An 18,739-nucleotide genomic window follows, 5' to 3' on the forward strand; every position below is an offset into this window, starting at 1 on the left:
GCCCAGCTTGAGCAGCACAGGAGGTACAGGCTGTCCTGGGGCTGGCACCTTGTGCTGCGAGCGAGTTCCCAGGCTTACTGGGATCCGTCTTCCACTGCTTTCTTGGCTCTCCTCTCCCTTTTTATGGTACAGCTATAGTCAGAAATATGAGAGAGAAGTCTCTTCTCTGGAGGAGGGCTGACTATTTCAGTGGCAGTTTGGAGGGTTTCCAAATAATCATTTTTCCTGTTTATTGGATGTGGTTTGGATGAGAATAAGAAACTACTGAATGTCCCTGTTAGGCAGTATCTAACTTTTTAATTACAACAGCAAAAAAATTATGTAATTGAGGGTCTTGAACTGTAGAAATGTTCCCTGGTGCTTTATTGAAAGCTTTCCTAATCTCTTGGGAAGAGACTTGAGTGGTGAGACTGAAGGTGGGAAACCAACACTAAGCAAACTGGTGCTGTCCTAGTTGTTGTCAGGAACTGTGAGAAGTGGTGTTGGTCCCAAACACAAGTGGAATTGGACCTTGTTTTTTTTTTTTTTTTGTAATTTCAGCACTTAGAGTTCTGTGTTGCAAGTATTGCTGTACGTGGGGGAGTAGATTGCTTAATTTGAACCTACTGACACATTGTAATTGGCATTATGAGAATCCATCTTGTGTGCTTCAAGCAGTCAAATCTAATCTACTTTTTTTCTCCCCTTGAGGGTTTGTCTAAGTTGTAAAAGAAACAGAATGGTGGAAATCTAGTCAATGTCCAGTATGTTATTGGGTTGCATAATCTCTAATGTGACATTAGTTTCTACCTACCAATTAAAGGATATTGCAAGAATTTTGATTGTCTCTCAGAACCTCTTGTATAAAGAGAAACTGAAGGGATGAGGAATATTTATCTTGGAAGATAGAGAAGGCAGAACTGTTTAAGTTAGATAAAATAATGAATGGTTTGGGTAATGTGCAAGATTCTTGTGCTATTCTTGTTTCACAGCATTTGAAGATGGATGACCTGGAATGTTTTTGGAAAACATAAAATATTTTAATGCAATGTAGATAACTGCATAACCTGTTGTTGAAGGGAAATGATAAGAGCATAGTGTCTGTTCTGTAATGTCAAAACCAGTCACTTCTGACTGTTGTAACTGTAGAAGTTCAGATGCTCGCTTAGAGATCAGGCCAAGCTCTGTAATGGATGCAGAAGAACTGCTTTTGCTTGCTTCAGGAATTCTGAGTTTTGGTGATTTTTTTTTTTTTTTTTTTTAACACTAAACTACTTTCTGGCCCTTCATAGGGTAGTTAGCAGATGAGTTCCAGTTTGTCTGTGTTTGTGAGTGTGTGTTGATTGAGTTGTATTGGATAAGTAATCACTTACTTTGTCAAGTTCTAAATCAACATGTCAGATTAAGTCTTTTTCTGACTTAGAGATGGGGCAGGTGAGAAGCATTTTTAAAACTTTTATTCTATTTTTAGTGTCATGTGAAGGATGAGACAATACAGATGCTACAATTTTCACTATTACAATTAGAAGCTGTTTTCTAATTATATATGTTATAAACATTTCTTGGCTTTGGGAATTTTCTACACATTAATTTACCACATTACCTAGAATTTGGGAGTGCCACAAGTAATGAGTTAAAATTTTACTTGGTGAGAAGTGAAACAGTGGGGCTGGACTTGAAGCGTCTTGATTAGTTCTGTATGGAGCCTTTATAGGAATTATGTCATGAACTTCATGCTATTAGTTTTCACTATAAATTTCCAGACAACTCTTGTCTTCTCTCAGTGGTGATTTTGTCGTTGTTGTTTTTGGCTGAATGTTTGTGTGTTGATTTCAACTGTTTTGACCCGAAGCAGTTGGTGGAGATGGCACGCAGGTGGTGAGAACCGCAGAGCTGGCATGCAAGCCTTTGGCTTCTGACTCCTGTCAACAGTGGTGTGGAATTTCTAAATGCCACAAACTTTATTTATGTATGTAATATGTGGTATTATCTTCTTAAAATATATGCCCCGAGTCTCTTTTGGATCCTTCACCATAGTAGTTACAAAGTTCCTAATTAAACTGTATCTACATAATGAGGTAGGCATGCCATATTGCATAAAGTCTTGTGCTCTTACATTTTTCTGGTCAACCACTCTTTTAACTGTCTTCCATCTTCTTCCTTCCCTTCTCACCCGGTTACATGGCTGGAGGCTTCATAGATTTTTAAGATGTGTGGTTGAGAGAGTCCTGCTGTGGCCTTTGGACCTTATTTGGTGTGATCTTTTGTTATCTTGTCACAGATGTGTTGATTTATTTTCATGCCCTGCAGCAAAGGTGAGTTGGTGTTTCATTCCTACCCGAAGCTTATGACAGGTACAGAGAAGAGGCTATGAAAGTAGTGTTGCAAAACAAGAAAGAAAAACAGCAGAGGTCTGTCTCCATGTAGTTTGATTCTGGATTTATAAATTACAGTAATATGTGTGAATAGTGGGGGCGTGGAGTGGCTATCGCGTGTACGCGATGTCCCATTAGAGAGTAGGGGTTCGTTTTTGAGGGTGCTGATTGTACAGGAGGCTGTGTTGTCACAGAACAGTGCTGCTGATAAAAGGCTTGCTTTTCTTTCTGGTAGCCTTCAACTGTAAAGCAGCCTTGAGTTTAGAGTAGAGAAGTCTGTGTTTTGTGAGTGGATGGGAATAAAGTTTCAGTGTCAGGCTTTATCCCCCCGGTGCTGAACTCTCATGCTTCTCTCCCCCCACTGTCCCGCATCTTTTCTTTGTGAGCTTGGCAAGTAATGCTGCATGTTACTGCTACGTGCGGGCTGATAACCATTCAGGAGGGTTTTGTGTTCTGGCTGGCTAGCCTGCTGTTCTCTCTTGTCTCCTCCAAGGCTCAGCAAATGGTTTCTGAGACCTTGTCAAGCCCCATAATAGCACATTTGGGATTACAGCCCTAGCTTTATTCATAGTTACAATTTTTTGTTAGGCTACTTGTGAATGAATTGCTAACTTCTGTGTGTTGAGGCTTCCCATTTGAGAGATAGCTGCTTGAGTTTTGAAATCACTACATGATCTTTAAGGTTCCTTCCAACCCAGACCATTCTGTGATTTTATGAATAAATATATTGAATTTTATACAGAAGCATACAAAGTCCTTAGTAGATTATATAGGAAGGGTGCTGGATAGACCATTTAATATTCTGTTGTTTTTTGGTTTTTTTTTAGTGGAGGATTCTACTAATGTTGCCCTGTTGCACGGGTTTTTTTGCACATCCTATTGAAAGTCTGACTTAATCATAGGAGCATTTGGATGGCAGAGTGCTTGTAAGATTGTGTGACACTCAAGCAAAAAGATACTGCTGTTCAGAAAACAGTTTCTATTCAACAGCTTCTTAACAACCTTGAGTGTTAAATGGTAGTATGGCAAAGCATATTGTGCAATCAGTTTAGAATTTGCAGGAAAAGAACTGTATAAGCCATGATTAAAGCTGCAGATACTTTTTAAAGGACAAAATGTTCGAGAGAGCATAATGATTTTTCTCAACTACAGATGCTAGCCTAAACATCAAAAATTAAAATTATCCTTGAAAAAATGCACGTTTTATGAGCAGGCAAGAACACAACTAAAGGTCACTGAAACAATCTGCCTGTTTTTCTGGGAAAGCTCTGCTGTGTGCTTGTAACACCTTGCATACAAGATGTTGACATTTGAATAAAGGACACTTGAGAGTTGCTCTAAAAATGAAGACTCAATTCATTACTGTCTGTGTTAAAAAATAAGTGCAGCTGAGAACTTGAAATACAAAAGGATCTGAATTGCAGAAAACTCTTGATTCGACTTTGTAATTCTGGCCAAGATACGCTTTCTGTGAGAAGCATAGCCTTACCCTGTGAGTGGGGAGCCCTAACTTCAGATGTACTTCCAATTACGATTTGCATTCAGATAACTGGATAATCCCACGATGAAGCCTTGGAAAATCAGGTTTCATCAAGTGTGTTTTCTCACAGAACCTCTGAGCAAGGTATGAAGCTTAATCAGAGCAACTAGAGCAAGCTTTACCTGGGGGGAACTTGAAGACACCAAGGCAGCAAACTTGTCCCTGACTGTAATTTGAATCTTAACTAACTTTTTGTTCTTGAACAGCTTGGCTTTCAAAATCTCTCGTTTCTTTTTGGGTGAACATCAATCCTATTTAAGCAGAGTTGAACAAAACAACCCCTTGCAATTAAATGTGCTAAGAGTGCCATTCGCTGTTATGTTAGTTCCATTGTGTAAAAGCCCAACTGGAAGCTTATGTGACTCTGCCAGATGAGTGTCAGATACCAAAAGACGTTTAAAAAAGACCAGCTATTGCAACACGGAAAGGTCTGTGGGTGGAGTGTAAGGGTGGGGGAACAATATCATTAGGACTGCATTTACATCTGCCTGACTTGTTTGCCTGTGCTGTGTTGGATCAGTGAGGCTGCAAAGCAGAGAATGCAGAAATGAATGGCTTGTTAGCTTCATTGCATGTAGGTGGCTGCTTTTGGGCAGTGAGGAATGCCAAGACAAAACTTCACGGTAATGAGTAGTTGCTTAGTGAAACAGGTAGGGCACGTAAAGAGGAAGGATCAACTTGGGAGCTGGCCTACAGTAGGGTGAGAGATGGAAACCAATACTACCGAGGACCGTCTCTGATAAACATGGGTTGTTCTTTGCTCCTGGCATATGCCGAATCTGTACAGGGTTAAAAAAAAAACCTGCTTGAAGTACCACTTCAGTTAAAAAAGAAAATATGAGGGGTGGTGGGAGGAGATGGTCTCTCAAAGCTAAAAGAGAGCCAAGATGGTGAAGTGTTGCAAGCTGCCTGGGAACAGTTTTTGAAGCTTTGCTGGGCTCTCAGTGACTGAGAGTGAGTAGGTACTCTAAACCCATCAATTAAAAAAATGTGACATGCTCAAATAGTAGAATAAAGAAGCCCTTGGGAGTGACGATATGTTCTTTGAAAAATTAAGTCTTCTCTGAAGGATGAATAAAGAAATAGGAGCAAAGTGAATGTAGACATTATGAAAGAACTTAAAGGATTAGCAGTGAAGACAGTGATTGAGGGATCTGTCTCAGGTGCAGACAGTTGTCAAGGAGCAAATTTCTAACCAGAAAGTATAACCCTGTGCTTTAAAATGTCTCAGTTATGAAAGGCTGGAAAGGGGCAGTGGTGAGATCAGATTTTAAAAGGACTTTCTGGAAAGTGGAAACTACTAATTGATAAGGTGAACCAAAAGCAGAGATAGTGGACCCATGGTAGGTGCTGAGATGGAGAGAACAGTCTTGCAAAACACATTCAGCACTTCATAAGTCAATTAGAATGCATCAATGGAGTTAAAATATAGGCTAAAGACAATGCAGTTTATGTAATCTTAACTATATTTTCAAAAGGCATCCTGTTAAGCTTCCTACCAGAGACTAAAGCTGAATTTAGAGATGGTCCTTCTCTGTATGGAGAAGTTAGAGATGTTAAATAATGGTGAGAGGTCATTAGTGGTGTCTCCCAGGAGTCAGTGCTCCTCAAAAGTTTTGTATGGAAATTGCTTGCCATAAATAATGGGGGAGAAGCTTTGCTGATGAGTGTTACTTGGGATACTGAAGGCAAGGGCTGATCATGAGGGCTTTACCCTGACCATCACCATCTCCCAATAACACATTGTACTTGATGTGGAGCTATTTGTTTGGGAAAATGGTCCTTTCTTTAGACACACACAAGTTAATTTTTGTTTAAGAAAACAGTTGTGGAGTTTATAATTACACTTTCATGAAAGTGCCAGTTCAATGCAAGCAATTGCTAAAAAGCAGAGAGAATCACAGAACTTAATAGCAATGGAGTGGAGCACAAAGCAAACTGCCAGTGTTGGTGTAAGTCTTATTTTCAGTATTGTAGGTGCTTCTAATTCCTTCATCACAGAACCAGCAACAAAACTCGGGAATGTGGAGTAGTGTCTGTGTGAAAACTTCATTCATTCTCATGGACAAGGATTTTTTTGTCTGTGAGAGTACGGGATGGGTAAAGTATCTGAAATCTTGAGTGCCATTGAGAAGAAACAGTTGTTCAGTGACTGGATACATTTCTGAAAGAGAATTCTCTTAAGGCCAATAAATAAGCTAATATAATCTGTAGACTTGTAGCTCCTGCGATAGTGAGTTTGTGACTGTTAGGCTTTTTTTAAAAGCAGCAAATATGTTGCTTCTTCTGTGTAAACAAAGTAATGTCATAGATTTGACTACTGATGAAAAATGGGTCAAAAATAGAAATTACGCAATGAAATGATGGCTTTCTGGAGTATAGACCTGTGTTTTAACCCAGTTTGTAGTTGATGCTTTGAAATGCTGTGCTGTCTTTATGCCGCTTCTAGTTTCTGCAATGATGAAAATACTGAGGTGAGTTAAGAGCAATCTGAAGAAGAGAAGGAAAGTGCAGATGAATTGCAGCAATCTTTTCCTTTAGAGATCATTTGTGTAGGCACTTGTTTTGTTTCCTATAAAAGGACTGGTAAGACTGCCATGACCTTTGGTAAAGCACCATGGAGCTTTGAGTCTGGAGCAGGGGTCTGCTGCCCATCAGCTAATCTCATAGGAGTGATCTTCATAATTGTGTGGATTTAAACCTAGGTTTTAGGCTGGCTGTCAAATTACAGTTTTGTGTATTAAGAGACGAAAAGAGAACCAAATCCCACGGATTCTCTCCCCTGCAGAAATTTTGTGCTGGAGCTAGTTGCAGGGCTATTGGCAAGATGGTCTTTTTTGTTGGGGTTTTTTTGCCCTTTTTTTCTGTTTTTTTGAGTTATGGACAGCTATAATTCCTGGGGTATTACCACTGGAAAGCAGGGTGTGAATCGAGTGGTATCTTGCTTTTTCTCCTCCATCTCTGTGTCTCTCCTTTACTCATTCGTTTGCTGTCTTTTGCTCTTACTTTGTTAATGCTGGTTTTGATCCTCCTTGTACCCTGCTGTAAATGGACAGAATTAGTTAACCTATGTTAGTGAACTTACTTAACATTAGTTAACTTCTTTTTTCAGAAGTAGATAACTCTTAGGAGAATGCAGGAAGTGAGTTCTGTCATGGAGTGTGGCACAGATCAGAGCTGGCATAAAGGAAGGGAATGTTTTGGCTGGGAGAGCAGCAAGGCAGAGATGTTGAAAGAAGACTTTCCTTTTGACCGCAGCAAATTCTTAGATCAGAAGAACCACATTTACAGTGGTTTACTTGGTTGCTTTGAACTTGCTGCCAAACTACATGTTGTGGCAAAAGTTGTTAATTAAAAAAAAAAAATCTAAGAACAAAAGGAATAAAGGGAATCAGTAATTGCTGTTTACCACATCAGCCATCTCAGAAGCCCTTGTATTTATTGGCTTGCTGTTGATGGTTTTTCCTCCAGCTTTGGAGAATACTTTTTCCTTACCCATTAAAAGCTCTGATTATTGAAGGATTTATTTTGAAGTAGAAAGTATTCTCAGCATGAGCCTTGCTATCTGATAAAAATAATGATGCTGTTCTGGCCCAGCGATCTCGCCATGTCCTCCTAAGTATTTTGGGAATGGAAAAATATTGATGCCTTAGCTAGACCTTTAATAAATTCAGTTCTGTTAATGCATTTTCCCCTGGACTAATTTATTTGTGTTAGCATTGAGGTGAGTAATATGGGCTTTTATTTTCATATGACTTCTTGTAAAATCAGATCCGAGTCCATGAAACCAGCTTCAGTGAAAAACTGTGCACCTTATATGCTTCTATCCTTTGGTAAAGGTTTTTCTTTTTGCTTTTTTAAAAGTACACAGTCTAAAAATTGCTTTTTTTGCACTTTAAAAATATTAAAAATATTGAAGTGTTGACTCATTCTGAAGCATTACTTTGAGGATAAGCTATATGGGGGCGGGGGCAGCAGGGGGCTAATAGCAACAATGAAGAGCACAAACTGTCTTTTTTCCCTGCTTTTGCATATGCTGTCTTTTGCCTCTGCTTTTTCTGTGTATCATGTACATGTCTTCAAAAGGGGAAAAAACCCAACCCTTACCATGCAAATTTATTGAAATTTTGTCTTAGAGGGAAGTCTTAATTTTTTTTTCTTCTGCTGGATTGTTTAATGTTTACATTTTAAATAAGATCTTTCTGCTACACCTTAAGTTAAATTTTTAATTCAGCTAGAACTTATTGACAAACTTGCAAGATATTCGCTACCTAGCATTAAGGCATGTATTTTTGTTACATCTCCAGAAAAAAAGAAGAGAAAGGAGAGAACAGCAGGGTAATTAAAATGAAATACGAAATTTCTATCAATTTTTCTGAGTTTTGCAATGTGCAAGTTTTGCAGGGATGGTGTATTGTTTGGAGACTTCATTCAGCTCTAGCGAATTCTAGACAGTTGAATACCACTTTTTGATTTTTGTTGGTTTGGGTTTTGTTGTTTATTTTTAACATGTTTCCATGCATTTTTATTTTTTATTTTTTGTCTATCTCACATTTGAAGTTGAAGAGGTAAATAACATTTATTTCTGTATAAATGGGGAAGCTGTCTGAAATCTTCCCTTTGGGAGTGAGCACCCTTGAGTGTGTGATAATTTGAAGAGGTCCTAATGCTGGCATCTGTATTAGAATGGGTGGAAGATACTGCTTTTAGTGGCAAGGACAAATATGAAAGAAGTCACACTTTATGAACTGAATTTAATCTTATCTGCTGATTAACTAGTACCAGCTGCACTTGATTCCCTTCTCTTCCTGGAATGAGATGTTATTTATTTTCATGTTCTCTTTGTAGAGGAGAGAAGAGTTGTAAACTGCTCTTTTTAGCTGAAATGCTTAAAACAATATTCAGATTCATGGATTTTCTGACTAGATTGTATTATTCATAATCCTTTCTCATATATTAATATATAAGAGGCTTTCATGACAAAATCTGGGATTTTATCTCAGTTTTGGCAGATTTCTTTCTTGAAAAGAACAAGCTAGAATTTATGATGGGATAAACTTTAAGCTGGTTGTAAATACATTTAAATACTCCAGGCTTGAATAAATCTGAACTTTTAAAAATAGTCATGCTTTGGTTGTGTGGAACACAGTTTATAATAGAGAAGATAATGTTAACCTATTTCGTGTAGGTTTAATGCATGTTATAGAACTACTGCATTTTTCAAAATGTTTTTGAGTTCAGTCAAATGAAGAAGCAATAATTTGAGCTAATATTTATCTTCTGATTTGATTTCGTCCAACTTACTTTAGCCAGTTTAACTGAAATGTGCTCATAAGACAAAACCCATGAGTGACTCTTGTAAAATTAAGATTTTAGAATAATAAATTTTGGGAATTTATATTCATAATATGCATAGAGCATCAGTAAAAGTAAAATAACTTCTAAGTCCTTCTTAAACCTCTATAAGAGAAGAACATAATTTTAGTTTATATTGTTTCCGTATTTTGAAAAATGTGTCTTTAGCTATGGTGAATTTTTCCAGTGATCATAATTACTTCTGCAGGGGGTGCTGCACTTAGCTGGCAATTGTGAATGTACTGCATCCAGCTGATGTGGAAAAAGAAGTACTGGTTAGAAGCTAATCTAACGTCATCCTAAATGTGGACAGGAACTGCTGTACTTCTGCTATGTCTGCTTTTCATTTTTATCCAAGTCTGGTGTTCATCTGAGCGCTCAGCAGGCCACTTCAGTGTACTAATGGGGCAGAAAGTGTACCAAAGAAAAATCTGGAAATATCTTTCTGAATAAGGTCAGAAGAAGCTCATCTCCATCAGAAAATGAGTGCCTGGGCTCTGGTGCAAAGGACAGGAGTGTGTGTGTGTGTATGAAAAAGGGGTTGTTTCAGCAGCAACTCATTGACTCAAAGCAAGCCATTGTGCAAAACTTCTTAGTATTTTTCAGTTCTTTTTGTCAACATTTTTGTCAACATAATTGGAAAACATTTTGATATGTGAAAACCAGCAGGTTTTGTAAAAAGGAAATTACAAGAAGATGAAGTGGTTGTCATTGCATCATTGTTAGCTCAGATATTTTTGAGAGAATGATTTATAGGATTTTTTTCTTTATTTTAGGATTACCTGAAGATACAGGGTCAGTGATGAGATTTACTGTGTGTGCTAATTAGCTTGACAAAACTTTTGACCTGAATGTGTTTCTGGGAAGTCAGGTGCTTATAGTGTGACTTCTCAGCTGTTGTATCTAGTAGCCAATATCCATTTTTTCCTGTACAATTTATTTTCTGCTGATGCCCATAATTTTTGCTATTTGACTGTTACCCTCTGTCCTCACAGAACTGTTATATCTCATTCTGCAGAGTTATACCTGGTCAGCATTGTACATTGAAACGTGTGCAGTGATAACTGCTGGGTTCCATACATTTAAATGTCTTTACAATTTGCAACATTTCTCATTCTCCGCTGTTGTGACAATGTAAATTTAAATTTTACTGCATTCTTCAGTTTTAAAGGCAGTTTATGTGCTTGTTGAGAAATAACCTCGGCAGCTCAGCCCCATGCAGCTGCGTGCTGTCCAGGCTCTCTCATTTGGCCCTGAATGTATGATGAGATCATGTCGCAAGCTCTGCTAAGGTCAAGGTAACATCCAGTGCTTTTTCACTGTCCTCTCATTGTATGGCACACTCAGGTTGATGAGACACAACTTATCCTTGGAAAATCCTTGCAAGTTGTTCCCAGTCATCTGCTTTCCTTAAAGCTTCCAAGGAGGGTTTGCTGCGTAACCTTTTCGTAGACTGAGATTCGGCTGGTTGGCTTATAGTATCACTGAATCTTTTTGCCCTTCTCAGAGAGAGTCCCAGTATTTGCCCTTTTCCAATGATCAGGAACCTGCCAGTGTGCACTGTGACCTTTTGCCAGTGACAGAGTGGCTTTGCAATGACATTTGCCAGCACCGTTAAGCACCCTTAAATGCAGCCCACCTGGTCACATGGACTTGAGTGTCTCCAGTTTGTTAGCATTGTCCCTAACTTGGTTTCCCTCTACTTCCTTTCACCAGGACTGTGCCACTAGTGTTAAGAATGTGTAGTTGTGAAAGTGTGCTGTGATGTGAAAACCAATGCCAAGAAGGCACTGAGAACCTGAACCTCTTGTGTTCTTTGCCCCTTGGTTCTCCAACACGCTGGAATGGTAGTTAATAGGTACAAAATGCAAAACAATTAGAACTACTAGTATAAATAACTTATTCTGGCAAAATTATTTAATGCACATATGTGGTGTTGATAATATCTGTGGGAAATAGATAAATCTATTTTTGCAAGTCATCATTTGATTGGGTACCAAGTCTGTTCTCATCTTGCTGTGCTTTCTAGAAAATGATGTCTTCTTATGGTTTGTATTTAAATGTTTGCTGTGGTTGTATTATGGGCATTTAGTATAAAAGGATTAAATCTTACAAAAACTGCATTTGTGCATTTACGCACTTCCCAGGAACTGAATTACTGCTTCCTGTAGACTTCATTGGATCTCTTGTATGACTAGGGTGATTCTAATTTATTTAAAAATAAAACCAAAAATTTCCACTGGTGTGACGTGGGAGAAGAGACAGCGAATGATGCCACAAAATGAAAGTGCCAAGTCTCCTAAATGTTGTACTTTGCTGTTGTGTTTGATTTTCATAATTTAACATGTAGAAATTAAAAAAAAACCCTACACATGTTTTATTAGTAGGCTTATCTTTCATTATCAGTTTTTTTTTATTTTTAGGGAATAAGAGGCATAAACAGTTAATTTTCTGTAGAAGAGATACTGCATTTATAGTTCCCTTTGGTAGTTGAAAACTTAACTGGCTGTTTTCTTCACATGTTTAACTGCAGTCATATTTTACATCTCCTTCTTTATAGACACAACTAATCCCACATGGTGACCAGTTAATTTTGAATTTGAGATTTTTAACTGTAACATGAATTTACCATGATCATCCCTGATTTAAAAGCTTTGGTATTTATTCTGCTATATTTATTACTAAGATGAATTTTGAACTGCTCTGATGATCTGAGTAAAGGGAATATTGTAGTGTTATGGCAATACATTTCTACAACATTTTTGGTATGTGAGATGAAATAACAATTAATTTTTTTTAGAATCTGCCTTTTATGTAATAGGTGTCCTTTCTTATATACAGATTTTTTTTAGGTGCAACATATTTTAGACTTTTAAATGGTACTTTAGTTTTTTTTTGTTTTTTTTTTTTTTTTTTTTTTTTTTTTTGTTTTTTTTTTTTTTGCTATTGTCATTAAAATCTGTTGGACTTAGTGTTGAGTGTAACCTTTTTTTCAAGTTTACACCTCTGATGTTAGTGTTGTCCCTCTGAGGACTTTCCACAAGGTTATGCAGTTTGCTCATTCCTACAATAAGTACTGCTGTTGTCAGCAGCAGTGTACAAAGTGAGTTTTCTTATTCTTGCTGCTCTCATGCTGCATGTTACTGCTGGGGAGCACCACAGAGTTGAAGATACCAACCTATTTAAGTGCAGGAAAGTACGAATAAGTTGGTAGGAAAATAAGTTTGCAGATTGACCAGCTTCTCTAAGCCTACTGGTAGGTGAAGGAGCTTCTGAGGTTACTTAATGTTTAAATTCTAGGCAACAGGGAATGAAAGCAGATTTTTCCCAACATGAACTCTCTGTTAGAAGGAAGAAATTCAGTTTAATTGAGTCTTACTGTGCCCTTAAAATACAGCCTGCTAAGTGGCCCATATTGTTACTCACTGTGGAAGATGTTTATAAACAGGACTTCTTTAATTTTTTTTTCTTTTTACTTACTGCTTTTTTTTTTCTGTTTTGTCTTTGAATGTCTCTTTATCTTCAAACATCTCTTTATTTTCAGAGAAGGAAATTGCCCATGTCCAAAATCATGGAGAAGCCTTGGGCTGCATTATGATTCTAAACAGATTATTGGCAAAATATTTTTTTAAGTTTTGTAAAATAAGGTTGGTCATGGTGTTTGGCACTCCTGCAGACACTTACCACTCCCTTTAAAAAGTATTCCCCCAATTTCCTTGGCTCTGAAAGAATTACATTAGGTTTTTCAATGAAAATACCACTTGGCTTAAAGGTAAAAATAGGATGTTCCTACTCCTATAAATAGAAAAGCTGACATTGGGTTTAGTTGGGTAATCATGGTATTTTAGCAGCCTCAGAGTAGAACATGTTAGGAGTGGGTTAGGAATTGGTTTATTGCTTTGTATCTCAACTCTGCCAGCACAATTCAGAGAATTTAAGTCTTAGAAGTCTTTGGTTATTTTTTTTCCTCATTCTGGAGTAGAGTGTAGCATGGTGCTAAAAAATGTGCTTTATCCCTAAACTTAATTTATTTTCCTTCTTTTTGCCGTGCCTATATTTCTTCTAGACTGCATGGGTAGGCTGAGGACCCAGCAGAGGCCACTTGGTCTGAGTTCCCACCTGCAGCAGCTGGGCAGAGCAAAGCAAGGGAGCAGTTCATTCCCCACAGCCCTGGGTCGCTGTAAGGGCAGAGCAAGATTGGGCTTTGAAGCTCTTGATTTCAGCACTTAAAAACGGCCTTTAATGTGAGAAGATTAATTTTTTCAAGGACTTCATTCATTGCTTAGAGGAGACCAAATGGTGTGTTCTTCGAGGCACCCTGTTGAATTTCAGCATTAAAGCCCTGACTGTGAAAGAGTTAACATCCTCAGCTGAAAGAGCGTTCTTCCAGTTTTGTTCTAGGAAACAGCTGAGGGTTTTTTCCCCTAAAAATTTCCGAAGAAGGTCTGCCATCTGGTCTGGAGAATTTTAGTCCAGATTTAATTTGGCAGAAATTTGACCAATTAAAAGTAGTTGTACCATCTTAAGTGTATGGCAGGCTTCATTGTAATATGGCTAGATTTATGGTAGTACCTCATGGTAACACTGACTTGTCCTTCAAAGACCTTGAAATCTAAGCAGATGAGCAGCAGGGCAATGAGAAGAATCTTTAGTCTGGCCCACTTTGCTCGCTGTCCTGACAGTGGTGGTAATGCATGTAACAGCTGCTGCGTGGAAGTGCTTCTCTTGAAATAGAGATCTCTCCAGACACCTCAAAATGAAGAAGATAAATGTGTAGGACAGTGAGAATAACCTATAGTCCAATTCATTCTGCTTCATATTTCTGTTGACAGCTGGATAGCCATTGCTTGCTAAGGCAGGTAGGGGATAAAACAATTTTTAGCTGTGAAAATTTCCCCCTCTTTCTATCAGCAACATTCAAAATCTCTGTGCTGTAAAGCAGCTTGGGGTTATGTTCAGAAGCTGCTCGTGGAGTGGTCCATAACTTCCTTATCCACCATGAGTTTGTGTTAATTTAATCTTAAAATCAAATTACCAAAGATCATCAAAAGATCAAATTATGTTATTTGATCTTAAATCTGTTTGTGCTTTTGATCCCTGTAATAATCTTACATCATGAGTTGCACAGTTCAGTTTTGTGCTTATATCATAATGGCTTCATGCAACTTATTTTTGTCTAACTTGTATAGAGGTATGTACTCTGGGGGATTGTGTAACTCCACCTTGTTTTGGCCATGAGACTTTGTGCTCAGCATTGTCTCTTTCTTTTCCAGGCAGGAAATTTTAGGGGTTTATTACATGGAAGCTTCTTAATGCCTTCTATCATTGCCTTCCCTATTCTTTTTCTTTTTCTTTTTCTTTTTTTTTTTTTTTTTTTTTTTTTTTTTTTTTTTTTTTTTTGTGTCAAATGCTGTGTGTTTTCTTGTCTTTTATCTCACTGCATCCATGGAATTTGCCCCTTACTGAAATCTTCTCTTGTCTGCTTGCTGTTAGTTCATTCTCCTCATTATCTGTGTTCAGATTTTGCCCATTAATTTCACACTTTTTTCTCCATTCCCTTGGTGGTGATGAATAGGGAGAAGTGTGTGGTTTAGGTAGAAATAAAGCAATTCAAAGTTTTACAAATTGTGAGAACTGGAAGGAACAAGTAGATTGGTTCCCAGTCCTTAACTACAGCTTAGTTTTATGTGCCTTAAAGATGGTTGAATTTCATTTTTTTAGGATGGCTCTTCATGGCTGTGAAAGCTGGAGTCATTAAAAATGAATAAGGCTTCTTATGTAACTTAGAGGTTTGAGACTATAAAAGTGCTCCAAATATTGAAGCAATGCTGTTAAGTGTCTTACCCCCCAGGAGCACAGTGGACGCCTGCCCAGAAGTGGGAATGACAAGCACTCCATCTCTTAAAAGTTTTGAGTCTTTGAGGCTGAGAATGAGCAAGAATTCAGGGTCTTCTTTTGCTGCAGTTTATCTCTTCATGATTTTGCTTTTGGTAGTTGGAGTTACTGATAGGCTTGCATTTTCAGTGAGTGACTCTAAGATATATACTGGTTGAAGTACAGAAAGGTCACAGTATTGCTTTTAGGGGTGTTATATACATTTGAACCTAAGCAAACTTTCACTGACTCATAAAATGGTTTAGATTGGCAGGGGCCTTCAGGATCATCCAGTTCTAGCTCACCTGTCAGGGACAGGGACACCTTCCACTGGAATCCACTTCTGGATTCTTCACATTGCTCTAACATCTGGTGGAGTTTTTAAATTAATCTTGGCAGTTTCAATTGCAGTTTGGTACCTAGGAGAAAGAAAAGGTGTTTTAATGTGACATTAGTTCTGGGCTGGTCAAGAATTCATTAAAATTTGGGCGAGACTTACTGTGTTCTAGAGTAATACATTTATGTGAGATAAAGCTCTAGCTACGCTTATTTCTAGTGCTAATTGTTTGCTGTGCTTTCTTTTTGATAAGAGAAGGAAGAAATGGAAGAAGTGTTAATCATTGCATTTAGAAAAGCAAGTTTTTAAGTGATGTCAATCTAATGAGAGCAAACTTATTATTTAACTTTGTAGAGTGTTGTGGTTTGGTTACAGTTTAGCTGGATGTCCAGGCATTTAACTAATAAAGAATGAAAAGAAAATAACATGCATAACTTGCATTAATTAGAAACTGATCTCTGAATGGTACTGAACAGCTCACTTTGACTTTACGGTGCAATTAAAAAAAAACAAACCAAATTTCTTTTTCTCTTCACAGGAAAGATGATAAAGATTACGCTTTAAAACAGATAGAAGGTACTGGAATTTCCATGTCTGCATGCAGAGAAATAGCAGTAAGTAACACTTGTTTTTACTTGCAAAGTTACTAAAATTATTAATTTGCATGCCTACTGGATTTTTCTGCTCAGTCATGTTATTTTACTGTGGATACTGTATTTTTATCGTAGAGGTATAAAGTAAGTACAAATGTCATGGGAGATTTTATGTACCTGTTATATATGCTGTCTGAAACTGACTGTTTTTAAGTTGCAACTGCCTGCCTCAGGGCAGATTATATTGAAATGCAGCAGTTTAAAAACAGGATTGGCGTTAGTGACTTAAATGTCACATTTGGTCTGACTTGTAGTATTCAGTTCTTTTTCTAAGGAAATTAGTTCTTATTGGTTTACAGAGATTAAAACATTTTAACTTCTGTTTAGGTGAATAAACTGAGGCTGTTGTTGCCTTGGAGGCTGTAATACAGCCATGAATGCTGTTCAAAACATTTTCTTTAGTTTTTCAGGCTTACATTTGTATATTTCATGTCTTTAGAAACTGGTGAATAATGTCTGGTTATAGTTCATGAGAAGCTTGGGAAGAAGTAGTGGAAAACCCGGTGTTATGAACCTTACCTGTTGTATATTCTTATGTTTTACAGCTGCTTGGGTTTGTTCTTTAAAGGTTTCAAATGAAGTTGCTTTCTAAAAGGGAATGTGCCCAACTTATTTAGGGTGTGTGTGGGAAGGGAATAGTTTCTTTTCAGTCCATATTCCTCAAGAGTGTAAAACTTCACCCTAAATTTCATTTTCTATGACTGAAGTGAGTACTAGGCTTTCCCACTTAGTCAAATTCCAGTTGGCTTAGTGATGTCAAAAACATTAGTCCTTGCACAGAGGTGAAAAAGAAGCACAAAGAGTATTCTTTACGAGATGCTCTTTTTGTCCAATGGTGAAAGCTGAGCCCTCTGCTATTGTAGGCATCCACTTTGAATTAAAGGAGCAGGAAACAGGGTCTTAAATTTTGTTACTTTCAGCCACTCGGGCACAAGTTTTCCAAATACTGTGACTCAGGCTGAATGCTTTTAGAAAATGTCAGCTACCATTTCAGAGAGATTTGGGATAAGTTGTTGTCTTTCTGCAGTGATTTACCTAAAAAGATTTGAAGAGTTTGTGCTGCTTGAACTTGGCAGGAGAAGCCTGGCTGGTGTTAGGGAGGTGTCTCTGCTCTGTCTATGACTGTAATTCAGTTTCTGTGCATTATTAGAATCATTAACTTGGCTGACAGGCAGCAAGGATTTGGCCTCATTCCTCTTGGGCAGCAAGGTCCCCCAGTATTGATGGAAAAGGAACAAGCAGCAGGAGTGCTTTCTCCGTGCTCTGAGCTTCTGCAGCATGTGCCTTTGGAAGAGAACAGCAGTACAACTCAGGGCCATGTGTGACAGGATTGGTGAAGGAAGGAGGGAACACAGTGCAAATACCAAAGATGCCAAGAAAGCAGGTATCGAATGCAAAGAGAGGCATGGAGCCAAAAGCAGGTGTAGGGATAGAAGGAGAAACCTGAAGCAATATGTCTTGAGCTTCTTTGCTTCTGGTTATGCTTCCAGGCTTCTGACTTCTAATAATGTGGTTGAATTTTCCTGCAGTTGAATTAATAATTCACTATGGACCTCTGGGATTGAATTGGTTTCTTATTATTCTTTTGATGTTGCTGTTTGAAGCGAACAGGAGAATTTTTTTCCCCCTGGAATGGTGTTGTTTATTTTAATTCTGTTAAATAGATTTTTTCCACCCTTCTATCAGTTAGTGTTATAAAGGAAGCAAAATGAACCTCCTATGGAAATGAATCAAATTGATGATGGTAATAATCATACTGTTTATATTGATAATGTGAATATATGTAACATGTGAAAATGCTGCTGAGTTAACCAGCAGTATTATACCCTGTCATCTGTACATATAAAGAATAAAATTATTTGTTGTTGTACTTAAAAAGTCAAGGCTGCATGCCAGACCTTGTTACAGTGTGTTCTGGACTATCCAAATTAACATCAATGTGTTAAGAATGTGGTGGTGTTAGGAGGAACTAGGATGATTTGGTTTACATATGATCCATATCCATTTCAGTTTCTCTGGAGAGCTGAGGCTTGTATCTTCTACTCTGTGACAGTCTAGGAAGAATATAGTTTGATATAAATCCCAGAGAAGCTCTTCTTTCTACAGATCTGCCATGGCTTTTGTCTTATGATGTCTAACTTCAGGCTTGGAGTATTGAGCAACTTTTATATTTAAAAATGCCCATAACTTACTCTTTTAAGACATCTGTTTGATGCAGACATCTGAGTCGGAGAACAGTGTAAGAAAAATAAAGTAACTACTGAAATTCATCAGTTACAGGGAAAGGTTTCAACTGGGTTAGAGACCTGATTTCAGATGTCTGAATCGGTTATGGGCTGAGCTAAATCTATAACTCAGTTTAAATAAGTGATTTGTTTGGGGTTTTTTCCTTCAATCATTTGAACTTTGATTTTCTTCAACCATCTGTTTACTTGGTGGAGCTAACAGTTACTGTGCTAATTGAATCAATATGTTTCACATCAAGCTAGTTGAAGAGCTGTATTTTTCCTTATCTTTGCCCTATTCATCCACCATGGTAATAGTGGATGAATGAATTTGTGAATCCTGCCTCTTTCAGAACCTTAACTGAATGTTTGGCTGCTCATATCTTGTTCTCTGCAGATCT

The 18,739-nt window shown here is 37.7% G+C and overlaps 1 protein-coding gene across 4 annotated transcripts in view; it reads left to right on the top strand.

Annotated features, from left to right (window-relative positions):
• The window catches only part of CDK8 (cyclin dependent kinase 8), a 69,316-nt gene that overhangs the window by 3,857 nt on the left and 46,720 nt on the right, over positions 1-18,739 (top strand). For all 4 annotated transcript variants that reach the window (XM_059466773.1, XM_059466774.1, XM_059466775.1 and 1 more), the window contains exon 2: positions 15,999-16,074. In XM_059466773.1, the coding sequence (XP_059322756.1) occupies positions 15,999-16,074 (76 nt within the window). The remainder of the gene's footprint in view (positions 1-15,998; positions 16,075-18,739) is intronic.

This window comes from Ammospiza nelsoni, chromosome 2 (genome assembly GCF_027579445.1).
Source record: "Ammospiza nelsoni isolate bAmmNel1 chromosome 2, bAmmNel1.pri, whole genome shotgun sequence".
NCBI classification, from domain to species: Eukaryota; Metazoa; Chordata; class Aves; order Passeriformes; family Passerellidae; genus Ammospiza; species Ammospiza nelsoni.